Source organism: Corythoichthys intestinalis, chromosome 14 (assembly GCF_030265065.1).
Source record: "Corythoichthys intestinalis isolate RoL2023-P3 chromosome 14, ASM3026506v1, whole genome shotgun sequence".
NCBI lineage: Eukaryota > Metazoa > Chordata > Actinopteri > Syngnathiformes > Syngnathidae > Corythoichthys > Corythoichthys intestinalis.
Window position 1 is genome coordinate 20,099,356 of NC_080408.1, and position 17,445 is coordinate 20,116,800.

Sequence of the window (17,445 nt, forward strand, 5' to 3'; positions counted from 1 at the left end):
GTCACGATGGGTAAACCTCAACCATGAGAGACAGAATGTGAAAAAAAAAAAACAGAAAATCACATTGTTTGATTTTTAAAGAATTTATTTGCAAATCATGGTGGAAAATAAGTATTTGGTCAATACCAAAAGTTCATCCCAATACTTTGTCATGTACCCTTTGTTGGCAATAACGGAGGCCAAACATTTTCTGTAACTCTTCACAAGCTTTTCACACACTGTTGCTGGTATTTTGGCCCATTCCTCCATGCAGATCTCCTCTAGAGCAGTGATGTTTTGGGGCTGTCGTTGGGCAACACAGACTTTCAACTCCCTCCACAGATTTTCTATGGGGTTGAGATCTGGAGACTGGCTAGGCCACTCCAGGACCTTGAAATGCTTCTTACGAAGCCACTCCTTTGTTGCCCTGGCTGTGTGTTTGGGATCATTGTCATGCTGAAAGACATTCACTCAAAATCTCTCGATACATGACCCCATTCATTCTTTCCTTTACACAAATGAGTCTTCCTGGTACCTTTGCAGAAAAACAGCCCCAAAGCATGATGTTTCCACCCCCATGCTTCACAGTGGGTATGGTGTTCTTCGGATGCAATTCAGTATTCTTTCTCCTCCAAACACGAGAACCTGTGTTTCTACCAAAAAGTTCTATTTTGGTTTCATTTGACCATAACACATTCACCCAGTCCTCTTCTGGATCATCCAAATGCTCTCTAGCGAACCGCAGATGGGCCTGGACATGTAATTTCTTCAGCGGGGGGACACGTCTGGCAGTGCAGGATTTGAGTCCCTGGAGGTGCATTGTGTTACTGATGGTAGCCTTTCTTACTGTAGTCCCAGCTCTCTGTAGGTCGTTCACTAGGTCCCCCAGTGTGGTTCTGGGATTTTTGCTCACCGTTCTTGTTATCATTTTGACGCCACGGGGTGACATCTTTCATGGAGCCCCAGATCGAGGGAGATTGTCAGTGGTCTTTTATGTCTTCTATTTTCTAATAATTGCTACCGCAGTTGAATTCTTTTCACCAAGCCTTTTACCTATCGCAGATTCAGTCTTCCCAGCCTGGTGCAGGTCTACAATTTTGTCTCTGGTGTCCTTCGACAGCTCTATGGTATTGGCCATTGTGGAATTTGGAGTGTGACTGACTGAGATTGTGGACAGGTGTCTTTTATACCGATGAGTTAAAACAGGTGCCATTAATACAGGTAACGAGTGGAGCCTCGTTAGACCTCGTTAGAAGAAGTTAAACCTCTTTGACAGCCAGAAATCTTGCATGTTTGTAGGTGACCAAATACTTTTTTCCCACTCTAATTTGGACATAAATTCTTTAAAAATCAAACAATGAGAGTTTCTGTTTTTTTTCCCACATTCTGTCTCTCATGGTTCAGGTTTACCCATGTTGACAATTACAGGCCTCTCTAATCTTTTCAAGTAGGAGAACTTGCACAATTGGTGGTTGACTAAATACTTATTTGCCCCACTGTATACTGTATGTATGAATTTATAATTGATCCATATTTCACGTTCTTCTTTAGGATGAGTTGAAAAAGCTCTACTCCCAGCTGGAAGTCTACAAACGCAAGAAGATGCTAGCCAACAACCCTCACCTCCAAAGGAAACGAAATTCCAAAAAGGGCCTAGGTCGCACCCTGATGAAAAGAATCACAGAAATCCCCGAGACCATGCACATACACCGCCAGTGTAGCCGAGAAGATGGCAGTGAACATGGCAGCAACCGCAGTACTTTGAGGAGGAATCAAATGGAGCACGGTGAGATCTTAGCGCTTGGACATTACTGAAATCCTTTTTAACATTTTGTATGATTTACTGTTTATGTAAACAATATGATATACTGCAGACAACTACAGTACATATAACATGCTGGCTGACCACCAAAGTTTTAGTACTCATAAATTAGTTCTTTAAAGTGAGTATTGGAAAGAGTAATACACTAATACTTTGGAGTCAGAAAAACCTTTTTTCATGCACTTAAAAAATGTAGTGTTCCATATTACTTTTGATATGCTGAACATTTTTTTAATGGAACACATATTACAATGTGGTTGTATTCCATCTGATCCCTTCCGGATGTTTCTGGGTTGCATGTTCAATCCGTTGTTTTTTTAGCAATCAGCGTTAGCATGTGGCAAACTAAGGGTGAGAGAGACATCTTAAAGGGAACAATGGATAGAAAGACTTGTAGTTCTTAAAAGATAAACGTTATTGTGAGTTAAAATAATTTGATATTAAAACCCCTCTTGATGTTTTCGTTTTTATACAATTTGTAAAATTAGTTTAACTAGTACGTCGCCATTGTTGTTGATGTCGCAGGGCAGTGACGTCACTGGGTCACGCTGTCGGGCTTTCAGAGCATGACTCTAGCGACATAATCATGTCATCTGTTCAGCTCTTTCAATTTTAACCCGAGAGGAACATTAATGAACATGACAGCACTGTCGATATTTCACAAAACGAGAAGCAAAAGCAAAATGAACACGAAAGACAGGATAAAACGAGATGATAGTAGGACAAAACCGGTGTTCTGCCAAAATGTGCCACACCGGCGAAATGTCCTACAAGAGGCGAATTTGACACCTAAAATACTTTTGTGCGCTTTCAGCTTGTTTTGTTTAGATGCGTACAGACAGAACATACTAAAGATGCCTTAAGAAAATACTTAAACATAGTAATATCAAATAAGGTTGGTTTAAATACGCTATGTGACTAATGTTGTCAACAGATCAACAATTTTCTTTAAAGCTACCACAAGAAAACACAATGCATAAAAGAATGAGAGGGAAACGCATGCAAAAAGTATTTTGGAGCAATGAAAAGTTTATAAAAGACTCAATAAAAACACAAATAGTAAGTGCTCGCAGTTTTTAACCGATGTGCACGTGTTGGAAGTCTCGCCACCTAGGAAGGAATTGCAGAGCACCGTTAGTGTTCGTCTAGTGACAGTGACAAACTACGTCATCACCCTGAGCGTCCATTGGCGCATAAAACATGGCGCCCTCCGTAGGTCAAAACATGTATTAAATATTATAGATCTTTAAATCAATGGCAATATTTTATGTGTTTCTAATCACATATTTTAGTAAAAGAGAACAATTGTGGCTTATTAGAGCCTACACGTCTTTAAGTCCGAGGTTATCTTTAAAAACCAGCGCAGTACTTTATAGGGGATCTAAACCGGTATGCAGCGTTCATTATGTAAAATGAGCTTGTTCTGTGAGTCACATACAAAGTCTTGACAATGTTCACACACGAACCCAAAATTTTGAAATTAACATAAAAGCCGCACAAGGTTGGCCAGGCCTGTCCTAAAAGATAATATTTGCATGACCAAACTCTGTAAGCTGTAAAAAAGTGGTCAGGCAAATTGAGCTGCCTGCTAACTTGATTCCAGATCTGTAAAGGAGTGGAATGGAGACAGACAGTGACCTTGTGGGCATCCAGTAAATGGTGCATGTGAAATTCAGTTACAAGACTGCACGCTGGAGAGGCTGCAAATCCAATACATGTCAAGATAGCTGAGTCTTGAATGAATAAAGGCAACCAACAAATGAGACCATAGAAATAATTTTCTGCTAATACATCAAGTTATAGATTAATACACAGTGGTAACTCCAGATACGAACTTAATTTCTTCCAGAGTGGCTTTTGTATCATAATTTTTTTTTTTTGCATAATGAATCACGTTTTACATGTAAATCGCCTAATTCGTTCCAAGCTCTTCTAAAACACCACATTAATTTTTTTTATTTTTTTTTATAATAAGGTTAAAGTGCATACGACAGGATAAAAAAAGTATTTAAATAGCATTATTATGTGAATTAGAATCATATTTTGAGACGATTCAACTATATGCAACAATTTGGCAAAGCGCAGATGACGAGAAATTTGTGTTTTAATCCGCCATCCAGCCAGGCCTACCATTATAGGGCTCTAGCATCCCAAACAGGTGGATGACGTCAGCGGGAGAATGGTTTCATCTGATTTAGTATGCAGCCCATTGAGGGGGAATTATTCATAACGAGGAAGATGCGACGAAGAGAGCCGCAAAATGTCATTTTTTCAGTCTCTCTACTCCAATATTTTTAAAGGATATTCTTTTTATGGAAATATTTTTCCCAATTGCTAAATAAATGGTATGGTCATGACAAATAACAATCTGGTGCTAAATGGAATATGCAATAATAAAAATGCATTTATCCAGTACGACATGGCAAAATTGCTCCATAATGATCAAAACTGTCGACTTCACATTTACTGTCGCACCTCCCGAACGCTATATTATACTGCCATAGTTAGTCCGCTTTTCCCGGCCCCGGAGAATGTAAACAAATCAAGACAGGTAGGTGACATGCTAACCCAAACCGAGTGACGTCTCAAAGTCTTATTTTCGCTTTCGAAGAGAAAAATCACACAAAACTAGCCCGGATCATGTCATACTGCCACGGGGTTGTCGATTGTCTTCGCCGATCGGCAACCCACCGGGCGGAGAGCAAGTTACAGATTGTTACCCTGCTACTACGGACATGAGAGCTCTCCGGGGAAGCAGCTGGAGAGTCCCGCCGCACAAATTGGCTGACGTCAGAGGAACGCCTAGCTGCCACATGGTCAACACGAATATAATGAAAAATAATGCTTTACTACACGGCGACGACGTAAACAAAGAGCGGCATGCAGTTGTTCTGCAGCTAACATGACAAACAGAATGTGTCTTAGGAGATCTTTTCTACCTGCCCATCCATGATGAAATGTAAGTAAATAGTCCTTCCTTTAAAGAAAGTTTGGAGTGTTTACTTTGCAATCGCTGTATTCGCGGCCATTTTTAAAACAAAGTTGCAATTTCTGATGGGGTTGAAAATTTGACAGAACACCGGGCACATGAAGAGGGCAATAAACAGAGTATAGTGCTCTCCTGGCGGAGGATGTGCGACATTCTGCCGGTCTCGTTGGCCGAGTCGTCAAGGAGCATGTCAGCCACAAAATGCAAGCCACCTACATATTAAAATGATCGCAGTATTTGACATAATGGGTTATAAAATTGCGCCAGTATCTGTCCATGCACAGAGAGCGCCAAGTGGGCAACACGGGACAAGTCTGTGAAAGTGTCCAACCCATGTCATTCCCGGGATATCTCTCCATGCATGAAAGCAATGACGTGAGTAAATCCCGCGTCACCTTACACGGGAATTTACCGTGATATGTGTGTAAAATGAGCTCAATAGGGCAGCAGAATCATGGTACTGGGTATAATTGGAAGGATTCTAACCAATATGGCAGCAGGATCTTATGGCGCATTTATGCCGTGACCTTTTAACTTTTCTGCGAGCGGGTATTATCTATTACCTCATGTATTATCTTTCGTGTGCTGCATAGGTTTTTGTAATACTAAGCGAAAAAAAAAAGCTTAGAAAAGCTTTTGTTTTCATATCTCATGGTGTCACTGTATCCCATTGAAGAGAAATCATTATTTGTTTTTGTTTGTGTTTTAAATACTGAATAAATGTCAATTTATTCAAGCTTTTAATCTTCCTTTAGGAAAACATCGAGAAGATTCACTTAAGAACAAAGTCATAAGCTTGCAGAAGTCGCAAAGTTATGATCATGTTTGTGACCAAGATGAGGAAACTGGAAGTCAAGTTGGCTCTGCAGCAGGGGACAACATAACTCCAATGGGTAATGCAGGGGAGTGTTCTCTCCTTGGTTCCCTCATTGGCCGCAAACACTGCAAGAAGCAACTGGAACCAGGTGCGCCGCCATCAAAGCTGGAACCAGCTGGGTCCACTGAATCTGTTCCACTCTTCTGGAAGTCGGCGAGCGTTCACAACTTAACACACGAAAAGAAACCTGTGCACCTACGGACATCCATCATGCAGAAGTCTCTCAGTGTAATCACCAGTGCCAAGGAGAAAATGCCGGGGCTTGGCAACAAGACGCAGAGTATGGAAGATGCCAGCAAAAAAGGTCTGAAGGGCCCAGAAGGGAGGGTGCTTTCAGAAGTGGACGAGACTCCGGAACATTATCCCAAAATGATCGTCAGTCAATCCGTGGAGTATTCCAAAACACCTATGAAGATGGGTATCATGAAGCAACAGGTACCTTTTGATGGGGTGATGTGGCGTAAATACTTGGGGTGTGTCGAGCTAATATGTTTTCTTGCTTTATTCTAGGTGAGTGGTAGTCAGCCATCCATTTGCTCTGAAACTGGCAGGAACTTGTATGACGTGTCTGAAGTTTGTCCCTGGGATATGGAAGAGCCTCAGACCCCATCTGAAGCCAAGACACAGAAGCATGTGTCCATTGCGCCAGTGGAAAACAACACAGGCCGAAGAGGAAGTAGCAGTTCTGGCATCAGCAAATGTAGTCGTTCCCAGCAGAGGCAGAAAATGGGGCAGTCTCCATCAAACAGACGACGCTCCAAGGATAGAGGTGGTGACAGGGAGGAGAGCAGAGAAACACGGAAATCTCGAGGACCCAGGTCACCTCTGCCTCTCAAACCAGATATGAGCCCCTGGGATTTTGATGAGCAGCCCATGCTTGGCGGTGTTTCAGAGTCCATCTCCCCAGACCGAATCCGTCGTAAAAAGAGTGTCACACCTACTGATGGTAAACCCAAGGCACTCCATTCGGACCACTCAAAGTCCACAGGAAGCCTATTGCAGCCTCCCTCATTGATGGTAGAGATCTGCCCATGGGATTACAACTGCCCACCCTCACCCAAGCAGGAGAAGACCTGCAGCAGTCCTTCTGCAAACAAAAAGAAAACGAAAGGGTCCTGCTCATCTAACCATAAGACGGAGAAGGAAAAAGTGAGGGATAAAACTAGGGAAAGACGGAGCTCCTCCAGCAAACCGCAGTCAGAGAGAAGGCGTGTCAGCCAGTCCTCCGAGTGTGGCGGGCTACAATCCGAGCGGAGGAGGAGCTCCAACAAAGATCCAGATGGGGCAGAAGTGAGGAGGGCAGAGACCGAAGCCTCAAACAGCAAATATGGTCAGAGTAAAACCTCTACTGACAAAAAGAAAGAGCGGTATCACAAACCTGCAATCAGTAGCAGTCCGAAAACGGCTGACATTTGTCCCTGGGACTTTGAGGACCAAGATCATGGAGAAAGGGCATGATGAAGGCTGTCATTCCTTTGTATTTGTATTCAGACTTAAAAGCACATGGACAAAGTTTGAAATGTTTGATTACGAAGAAGAACCAAACGACATTGACATCGATCCACCGGAATTCTTAGGTCAAATTTCCGAACTTTTGATCGTGACATGTTTGAGCAAAGTCATTTTATCTCTCTCCCCCGCTTTTTTTTTTTTTTTCAAATATAATGTAGTTGGTAATGGTGCGATGGGGGGTGTATGTGCAATACTTAATGTACCGTATTTTCACACACACATAAAATTAGGGTTGGGTATCGAGCATCGATGGGATCCGGGACTAACACTCCGGTACTCCCGGAACCGTTCAGATTTTTTAATTTCAATTCCAAGTTTCGATGCCCTGAACGCAGACCGGAAAAAATATCTGATGAACCTCACAAAGAAGCCACGTGAAGACTAGCTCCGTTATGAGCAAATCATATGAAGTGGCTAATTTAGCTTTGCACAATAACGTGTGTCTTCGCTTCACATAAATGACAACATAGTAACAGAATAAACACACCGAAATGATATCAGAACCTCTGTTAAAACGTGCAAATTTACAGATTTTGTTTGATCAAGGGTTCCCAACGATGTGTAGTGCAGAGGAGGTGTGTAGCATCTGTACACGTCAAGGATTCTTTTCCAACTAATGTTGTTTTTGCCTGCTGCTTCCAGTAAGTCACCACTAGGGGAAGCCAAGCACGCATAGCAAAACCAAAGAAAAACTGTAGAGTCCTGAGTTACAATAGTGACATCTTGTGGACAAATGAACAATATATCAGTTTAAAAAGAAATCAAACTTAAAAAGTAGTCACAAGGGACAGAACATTCCCCGCCTTAACTCACTTGAAGAAATACCACCTAAAACTAACGATGCAATACAAGAAATGCCTGCAGCATACGACACTCTAAAACATAGGCAAAAGAATATGTGTAAATGTTTTCTCCGCGAGTTTTTGAAAAATAACATCATTGTGAAAGTGCAGTCCTGTGGAAAGAAATTTCATCATATTCAAGTTCAAAGACTGCTATTTATATACAAATTAAAAATAGCCCAGTGAGAAATTCATAGCAACGTTAATTGAAAGTTCATACAATATTAAAAATAATCGAGAAGTTAAGGAATTAATATAAACTAAGGGTGTAACGGTACATGTATTTGTATTGAACCGTTTCGGTACGGGGTGCTCGGTTCGGAACGGAGACGTACCGAACGAGTTTCTGATCAGGTTACAGTTTCTTTGTGTAGATTATATTTACTCCGTCTTCTCTAGTATAATGAGGACCAACACGGTAGGATAGTATAACCCAGAAACGTCGACGGCGCAACAACTTGGCCGCCGCGAGAACGCAGTGAAACGCAGGCGTTAAAGCAGTGCTTCTCAATTATTTTCTGTTACGCCCCCCCAAGGAAGACGTAAATGTTTCGCGCCCCCCCAAACTCTGCCGCCACTGTAAATAGTATCATTTGTCTATAATATTACTATTATAAGTACGCCTCTGCCTCACATTGTCATTTTTTTCTATTACAGAAAATGACAGAGATCAATTTATAAAGTATAACTTTATCAACATTGTTTTGTTTGTAACAGAAAAGACTTAACGCACATCAATTTGCCTGAATTGAAAAAGAAAAAAAAAGTCACATCCAAACTGTAAAAATACACTCAAGGTACATTTTTAACATTTGATACTGAAAAATAAAATCAGTAAATAATAAAAAATTCAAATTGATTAGAAACATTAACTCATGAGGACAATATGCCAAAAAATTTGACCGAAAAAACAAAACTGAATAGAAGGGGGGGGAGTGTCTTTGGACAAAAGGACAGTTTTTATTTTCGCTGCTCACAGTGTCACCTCCGGTTTGCAATAGTGTGGGGTTATTTTCCACTGAGCATGCTAACAGTGCTCACTGGTTTACTTATATAACACTGACAAAGCGGGACGATTATTGGCAATATTCGGTACGTTTTTTGCTGAAACACAACCAAGCGGCTTATCAATGAGATTGGGGTCTAATGTCTTTAAGTGGCGTTTTGGCTTCCGGCTGTCCGCTATAATCATTTTTAGGCACAGTAAACAGTGGTCTTTCCTCACCTACCACTGTATTAAATGTCAAAGTCAAAAGGCAAACGGCCCGAAAAAAAGCGCATTGTCGGCGGCCGAGGGTAGGGTAGTAGGTGACAACGGTCGTCGTGACGATCCCAAGCCGAAAATGTCACGTCTCGGAGGGACACGTGAGAACCGGAGAAGACAGTGGGTCGCTGCGTGAGTCCTGCCGGAAAACGGCTTTCGAAAACGGCGCACAGCTCTTCACATCTCTCGTCTGTGTGCTCTTGCTTACTTCAAAAATACTGCGCGCACTTTGAAAATGAGAGCGCCACTGCCACCCACTGAGTGGATGCGCAAGTACACTTTATTCTAGTATGGCAAAAAAAAGAAAAAAAAAAGCATGTTCCCCGAGGTCACATGCGCCACCCCTGGCATCGCTCTGGGGGGCGCCCCACTATTTGAGAAGTACTGCGTTAAAGTCAATCAGCCAATGCACACCAGTCGCAGTGCGGCCGCGTGTTAGACGAGTCCCAGAAGCGGCTCAACACGACGCACGCAAAAAGAACGGCAGAGTTTATTATTTGACGCGAGACGGGACCCTCCTGCATCAATACTAATACCGGTAGCTAGGATCGGGCAGACCGGAAGTCACTCGTGTAAAAATACGGTGGATCCGGTCAATTTTCAAACTAATATGCAATCGTAACCCACTTTTTGAGTCCATCAGATCTCTTGAGTGGTAGATCGGGGCACAGTTGACTTGTCTTTGTTGATTTACTGCTGTCTTCTCTGCTATTATAATAACCAACGTATTCAGTACTAAACCCTCCTACCACAACAAAACAAATAGGAACTAATATTCACATAGGAACTAAGGTTATACAACATAAAATATACAATATAAATTAATACTACATCACATTTGTAAAATATAAACACATAATAAAATAAATAATAGCCCATTTAAATAAAATAAATTGAAATGAGCTAAAACACCTGTAATTAAATAATAAGAATTATACACAGATTCTGCTCACACAATTAAATTTATTAATTTCTGTGTGGCGCTTTAACTTGAGAAAATCCACCAATAAAGCTTTTGATAACCGTTCATAAGAAAAAACAAAAAGATTCATTAAGGCATTTCATTTGTAAATACATGTTAAAATCTTTGTCATTAGGATTGCTTTTTGTCTTTATTAGCACAGGACTTCTTTTTTCTTCTTTCTTTCAGAAAGAAAGCTGACCAATACGCTGGGTCTGAAAGGCAAATTGTTGTTGGATTATTATTTTTAAATACCCGCTACTTTTTGAGCAGAATTCTAGCTTTGTATAGGCTAATGTTTCTATTGGTGAAAGCACAAAAGTGTGAAATAAACAACTAGCACATTTATATTTTGCATTTTGTTTTCTTACTGTACCGAAAATGAACCGAGCCATGACCTCAAAACCGAGGTACGTACCGAACCAAGATTTTTGTGTACCGTTACACCCCTAATAAAAACTATGCCATTTTTCTACCCTGCCCATTTAAAGAATCGGAATCGAGAATTGTTTGGAACCGGAATCGAAACATGGAACCGGAACCCTTCAAATTCAAACGATGCCCAACCCTACATAAAATGCCCAGTATTATTGGGCACAACATAGGGTAGCATGTATGCATGCTAAATCATGCGCTAGTATGCATATATGCTAGCATGCACACATGCTAGAATGCATACTAGCCTATGTTTTTAAAAAGGCAGCGGGAGCAAAACTGAGTTTGGTTGTACTTGTATTGAAGTACTGAAGTTAACAATTTACTAATGTTACTTTTTGATCAGTCATCCACAAATCCATCAAAGTCCTCATCTTCTGAATCTGAAATGAACAGTTCGGCCATACATCATACAAAGCCAATAACAGGGTTCACAAATATCCCCAACTACGGGCAACTAGGAGTCTTCAAAGAACTTTACTTTGATGTATTATGGAATGTAGCAAGTACACATAGAAAACACATGCAAGGGAGGAATGCAAGTCCCACAATGGTAGACCTATGCGAAGAGTCAAACCCCAGGAGGCTGAGGTAGACATGCCAATCACTTGACACCAAGTTTCCACGGCTTTCTCTAATGGTTTCAATACAAAATTATATAAATATCTGATCACTTTTGACATATTTGTAAGCACTTTTTTATTGTTTGCATATGTTAACTTTCATTTTTATTGCTAATTTGTTCTGCTCATTTAGCTTTTAGACAAGGGCATAGATGCACCAATAATGTTAATGAATGGCCCACGTATTCACTTTTATTTTACAACCAAACAGGGCCGGCCCAGGCCATTTGGGGGCCCTAAGCAAAATAATGCAAAGGGGCCCATATTTTTGGCCCACCATTTCGTCACAGTGTACTGTGAAACCCATACATACGGCCATATTTTGTATATTAATCAGAATTTGTTGCACTGCATACTTCAAACTTCTCACCCTAAATGATTGTCAGTACTTACAGTAGATAGCGCCAAACCTTTTTCTAAAAGAGGAAAGAAAGAAGTTAAGGAAGAACTTTTATTTTATTAAGCTTGTAATCAAGTATCAAAACTCACAAAAGTCAAATAAAGCAAACTGTAGTAAACAGAATATAAATTAAACCATTGCCAGATTGGGGGCCCCATAGTGGTCAGGGGCCCTAAGCAGCTGCATAGTCTGCGTATAGGCTGGGCCGGCCCTGCAACCAAATAAACCTTTTTCTCACTGAATGACTTACGTTTTTGACCAGATTCTATTTTTGTTCTCAAATTCCTTATTTTTGAGCAATTTTTGAGCATTTTTTTAGAGCCCTCCCATGGCATTTTCTTCATTTTATCAGGCATGCCACAGTTCACAATACAAGAAAATCACTCAAATTTGTCATGTGTTATCATATTTTTTTAAATCTATTTTTATGACAAGTACTTTTTGTTTGGTATACTGTATTATAATGCAGTGGTCCCCAACCTTTTTTACGCCGCGGACCGGTGTAATGTGGACCTTTTTTTCACGGACCGGCAATCTGTGGCAGAAAATGACGGTGAATATAAAATGACACGTCGACGCTAAAAATGAATATTAAGTGCAGGCAAAATGTCACTCAACATACACTGAATCAACCTTTTTTTAACAGCGGCCTCTCCTAAAATTTGTCTACAAATATCCGTGGTCGCAAGCATGAGTTCTTCTCCAATCGTGAAAGGTTTCTTAGCTTTAGCAATATGGTTCGCCAGGAGGTATGATGCTCTCAGTGTATTCGCTTTGGTTGCCTCGTTTGCTAGCTTTTTGCTACATATTATGCAGAATGGACTTGGTTGTAGGCTCCTCTTCTGGCTCAGCAGGTGGCCTTTTCCCTGTAAAAAAGCTGCCCAAAGACATCGCCGCCCGCAGCACACAGTCAACAGCAGCTAAAGTTACTGTTTACATTGACTGGCACTGGGCTGCTATAGGTGTGCAAACACCCTAGTACCGTATTGGCCCGAATATAAGGCGGTGTTTTTTGCATTGAAATAAGACTGAAAAAGTGGGAGTCCTCTTATATTCGGGGTCTAGACATTATACGCATTCATGACGCTAGATGGCGCCAGATATCATTGAAGCGAATGCTGAACTTGAGGAATAATGTTCTGTCATGACAGATCTCAGCTACTCTCAAGTTTAACCAGTTTGCATTATTTTATTGCAATGTTTTTCCTTATTCAGATTTGTTTCAAGACTACAGTTACAGTTAGACCTCACTTTGATGGTTAATGCAGTTATTGCAATTTTGTTGTTTGATCACAATAGATTGGTTTATTTACATTTCAAAAACCAGAAGCTATTCATTTACGATTGTGATTGCACTTTAGTTTACATATTTAAATGTTCAGATATTAAGATTTGAATGAGGCAAAATAACATGCTTTTTCTCTCAAATATATTGTTATAATCATTTGTTTCAGATGTAGTGTAATTATTTTCTGTATAGAAATTAATTTGGTGTTCAAAAAGTCTTTTTTCAAATTTGAGTCTTGAAAAAGAGGGGGCCATCTTATAATCAGGGCCGTCTTATATTCGGGCCAATACGGTAATTGCGGCCAACCACTAGATGGCAACCTATGCAAATCTTTACTCGGATTAGTCTATAGCAGGGGTCGGGAACCTATGGCTCATGAGCCAGATCTCAGGCTCTTTGACGGCTGCATCTGGCTCGCAGACAAATTTTATTTATTTAGAAAAAAAAAAAAAAAAACTTTCGTTACACTCCTTTGCGCACTGCGCGAAATGGTGACGGTCACCGGACATATGCTGTTGTTGTGCCGTAATGAGCAGACGTGACTTTTGCGGCATATGTTAACTTTTTTAATGCTCCGAAAACACTCCCGCATTTCGGACTAGATATTATCAAATAGCAGCCTAGATGTGCTACGTTAGATCGCTCCAAGTCCCATGCCATTGGCTGCGTGATCCTGGGACGACTAGAAAGCCGGTTCGCAGTAATTTTAGTGGGAAAGTGACAAACATACATGTCATTGTGTCTATCTATCTGCCTGTCTGTCTGTCCGTCCGTCTATCTATCGCATAGGCAACGCAGATGAGGCAGAGACACTGTTCAAGTAGGGTTGCTGTATTTTGCTGTCGAAAATAGCGGCCGATGTGCGCGAGATCGGGAAGTAAACTTTCCTCATTTTCAGTTTTGTTTTCCGCATTGTCATCTAATTTTAGAAACCCTTTTGAGAAGATGGCAACAAGGAAAAAAGGCGAGGAGTATCGTACTTTTCATTAGGACATACAGTACGAACATAAATGCGGCACCATTTTTTCTCTTGCTTTGGATGAGTCAAAAGACATAAGCTATTTATTGCAGTTCAGCGTGATTGCAAGGTTTTGACTATGAACGGGACAACAAGAGGGGAGGATTTATTCAAGTCCTTCACTGAGTTCGGTAAAGAAAAAATCTACCGATGGATAAACTTGTTTCGGTGTCCACTGATGGTGCTCCGTGCATAATTTTCTCAACGCCTGCATGAAACTTAACCCCACCAAGCATCAACCAGACTACAAAGCCATCAGCAAAACTATGCAGCACCAGAAGTCGCATTAATGGTAAGAAATACTCATCATTGATTAGCAACAGCATAACTATGTTATTAAAAAGAATTCAGAGACTTATTGAACTTTAAAAATGTTGAAATTACACAAAATGCACACATTACTTGTATTTTTGGTTTTAAACATATTGTATGGCTCTCACGGAATTACATTTAAAAATATGTGGTGTTCATGGCTCTCTCAGCCAAAAAGGTTCCCGACCCCTGGTCTATAAAGTAGACAGGGGTATTGATGTGTCAAGAGCCTCAGGCCAGATTGCGGTTGTTAATAAATTATTTCTCTGCGGCCCGGTAGCAAATGAGCCACGGACCGGTATCGGTCCGCGGCCCTGTGGTTGGGGACCACTGTTATACAGTAATGGGATAAACGGCTAAAATAATGTTGTTACTTTTATAGCGAAAGTGTTTTAGGGTAGAATACATGTTCTGGCTTTTATTTTATGCTTGTGCTCTGTTTCACTCCCAATGCTATGGACTCTTGAAGCACCTATATGGGAACATTTTTATGTGACAAATCATATTGTGTTGCATGTATATATGACGAGAAACACTGTTCTCAATTCAGAATGAAATCTTTATATTAAAATTCAATGGTCACCTGTCTGTCTTACTTATTAATGAATGCATTCATATTCAGGGGTGAAAGTGGGCCAGAACGGTCAGGAACGCAGTTCCGGTATAAGATTCAGGGCCAGAACGCAGTTCTGGGATAAGATTCAGGGCTGGAATGCTGTTCCAGTATAAGATTCAGGGCCGGAATGCTCTTCCAGTACACAGTGCTTTGATTCCGAAAATATGACGGCAACTGTCAAAACGCTATGTAAAAAAAAATGCTAAGCTGCCACACATGCATTTCATCTACAAGAAGATCTATCAATATCAGATTTACATACACAAGTGTTAACAACAAGTGGAATAAATTGCTTGTGTAGCATAATCCGTTTCCACCAATATTTATGATTTTATTCCACGGACGGCATGGAGGTTTCCCCAGCTGCTGCAGTTATCCGAGTCTGACAATGATGAGTCACATCAATGTGCGAATGCACGCAGCAAAGCAAAACGCCTGGACTCATTTATCCGTTCAATTGGATGACATACTGACATCGGATCAGCAGAGATAGTTAGCTCTGATTGGTTCAAATGTGCATGTTTTCTGGAACAGCAAAAAAAAAAAAAAAAAAAAAAAAAGGTTGAATAGATGCGACAAAAAAGGAAATGCAACATAAAATAGATCAAATCTTTAAGCGCAACGAAAGAGTTGATGAGGCTTATTTATCATATTTAGTTTTATTTGCTTTGATGGGGAGTTTCAGAAGACTTTAGCTGTCAATGTGCACTTTGGACTTACAGTGGTACCTCTACATACGAAGTTAATCCGTTCCAGGACCTTGTTTGTAAGTCGAAATGGTCGTATGTCGAGCAGGATTTTCCCATAGGAATACATTATAATTCCATTAATTCGTTCCACAGCCCAAAAACCTTCACTAAATCCTTAAAAAATACTGCTGGTACTATTACAAATGGCAATTACACATAGCAAAACAAATAAATTATAAATCAAAATCGGAATAATAATAATACTAATAATTCCTGTATTAATGTAACGAATCGGGTTCTAATGTGGCGGACGTTTTTTGCTGACCCTGAACGCACCGCGGGGCTGACGTGCCAGAGACAGACCGGTGAGCTTGAGTTTCACTTTCACTTTGAATGTTTTCTTGAGAACACCGTCAATTGCAGCAGACAGAAGGTGTTTTTGTTTTGAATAAGTTGTGAAATAAATGATAAAAACGTGGCGAAGTTGGCGATTTCTCTGGAGATGTTACCACAATAAGAATTGTCAGCTTAACTTATAAAGACTGGCGAACGATGGTCGGAGGAGGACCGTGGAGATGTATTGTTGAGCCATTTCACGGATGCCCACCCTACGCTCATATTTTTCTGTCATTTGCATCTTCATTTAGAAGGTAAGCGTCAACTTTTTCCTTGTTTCACCACCTGTACCAACCTTTTCTGAAACCAGTGTTGATTTGTCACACAAGAAAATCCGCAGTGCATTCGTCTGCGGTGCTGCCATTGTCGTCGTATTTCGAGCATGTCGTCAGATGTAGAAACAAATGGCGAGTCAAATTTTACGTCGGATGTCGAAAAGTTCGTGTGTCGAAGCGATCGTATGTAGAGGTACCACTGTATATTTGTTCATTTATGTTGGGCTACTTATTAATTTCCTTATTATTTAAAAAAGTCAATATTTGCTTGAGCTTCAAAATATATTCCATTTCACTCTGCATAATATTCATTTGTACTTATTTTTCCTGAATGTATGTTACTTATATCTTTATTATTTAAAAAAAATTATTTAAGTAAATCTTTGCATTAACTTCAATTTTAATATACATCATATGTTCTTAAGTAGTTAAAATTGAGATTTGGCATTTAGTATGTGAGGAAATGAGTGAAAATAAAAATTAGGAGATGGAGGTTGGGGTGATTGCTGTTTTTGTTAACTTTTATTTTGCAAATAATTGAAAAAATACAATTTTGAATCAAAATCAGTTTTTGTATGAGTTATAGAAATAACTGTGCTAAAAGTTTTTTTTGCATTTCAGTAGTTTAAGAGGTTTGACACCCCCCCCCCCACCCCAAATAAATAAATAAAATAAAAATAAAATAAAATAAAAAAAGGAAAAAACTTTCTGGCTACTTGGCGACCTTTGTGTCGGGGAGTTCCGGCATGAAATTCGAGCCACTTTCACTCCTGTTCATATTTTTATCAATGTTATATATTGCTTATCCTTATAATCCTTGTTTATATTCTTTAATTGTCCTAAAACGTGTGCAACTGTAGGCTCAATAGTTCCAAGGAATATTTTTTTCTCGGAATTTTGTACAACACTACCTTCTAGTGGAGCAATGGAATTATGACATCTACTGTATGGTAAATGGTGTTATACTTGTATAGCTTATTAAACTTGTGCAATAAATACAATAACAAAACAAACAAAAAAAAACAGTAAACAGTTTTTAGTATACCTGACACATTTTGCTAAATTGCATTTTTAAACCATTTGGTGTAAGTTATATTTAGTGCACTGTTTTTTTAATAAGCAGAGGTGACGTCAGTCCCGCAGTACG

At 40.1% G+C, this 17,445-nt stretch overlaps 1 protein-coding gene across 2 annotated transcripts in view; it reads left to right on the forward strand.

Annotated features, from left to right (window-relative positions):
* gpr158b (G protein-coupled receptor 158b) overlaps positions 1-8,936 on the forward strand; it is an 84,510-nt gene extending 75,574 nt beyond the window's left edge. For both annotated transcript variants that reach the window (XM_057856804.1, XM_057856803.1), the window contains 3 exons: positions 1,531-1,765; positions 5,546-6,102; positions 6,178-8,936. In XM_057856804.1, the coding sequence (XP_057712787.1) occupies positions 1,531-1,765; positions 5,546-6,102; positions 6,178-7,125 (1,740 nt within the window). In that variant the 3' untranslated portion in view covers positions 7,126-8,936. The remainder of the gene's footprint in view (positions 1-1,530; positions 1,766-5,545; positions 6,103-6,177) is intronic.
* The last annotated feature ends 8,509 nt before the right edge of the window (positions 8,937-17,445 follow it).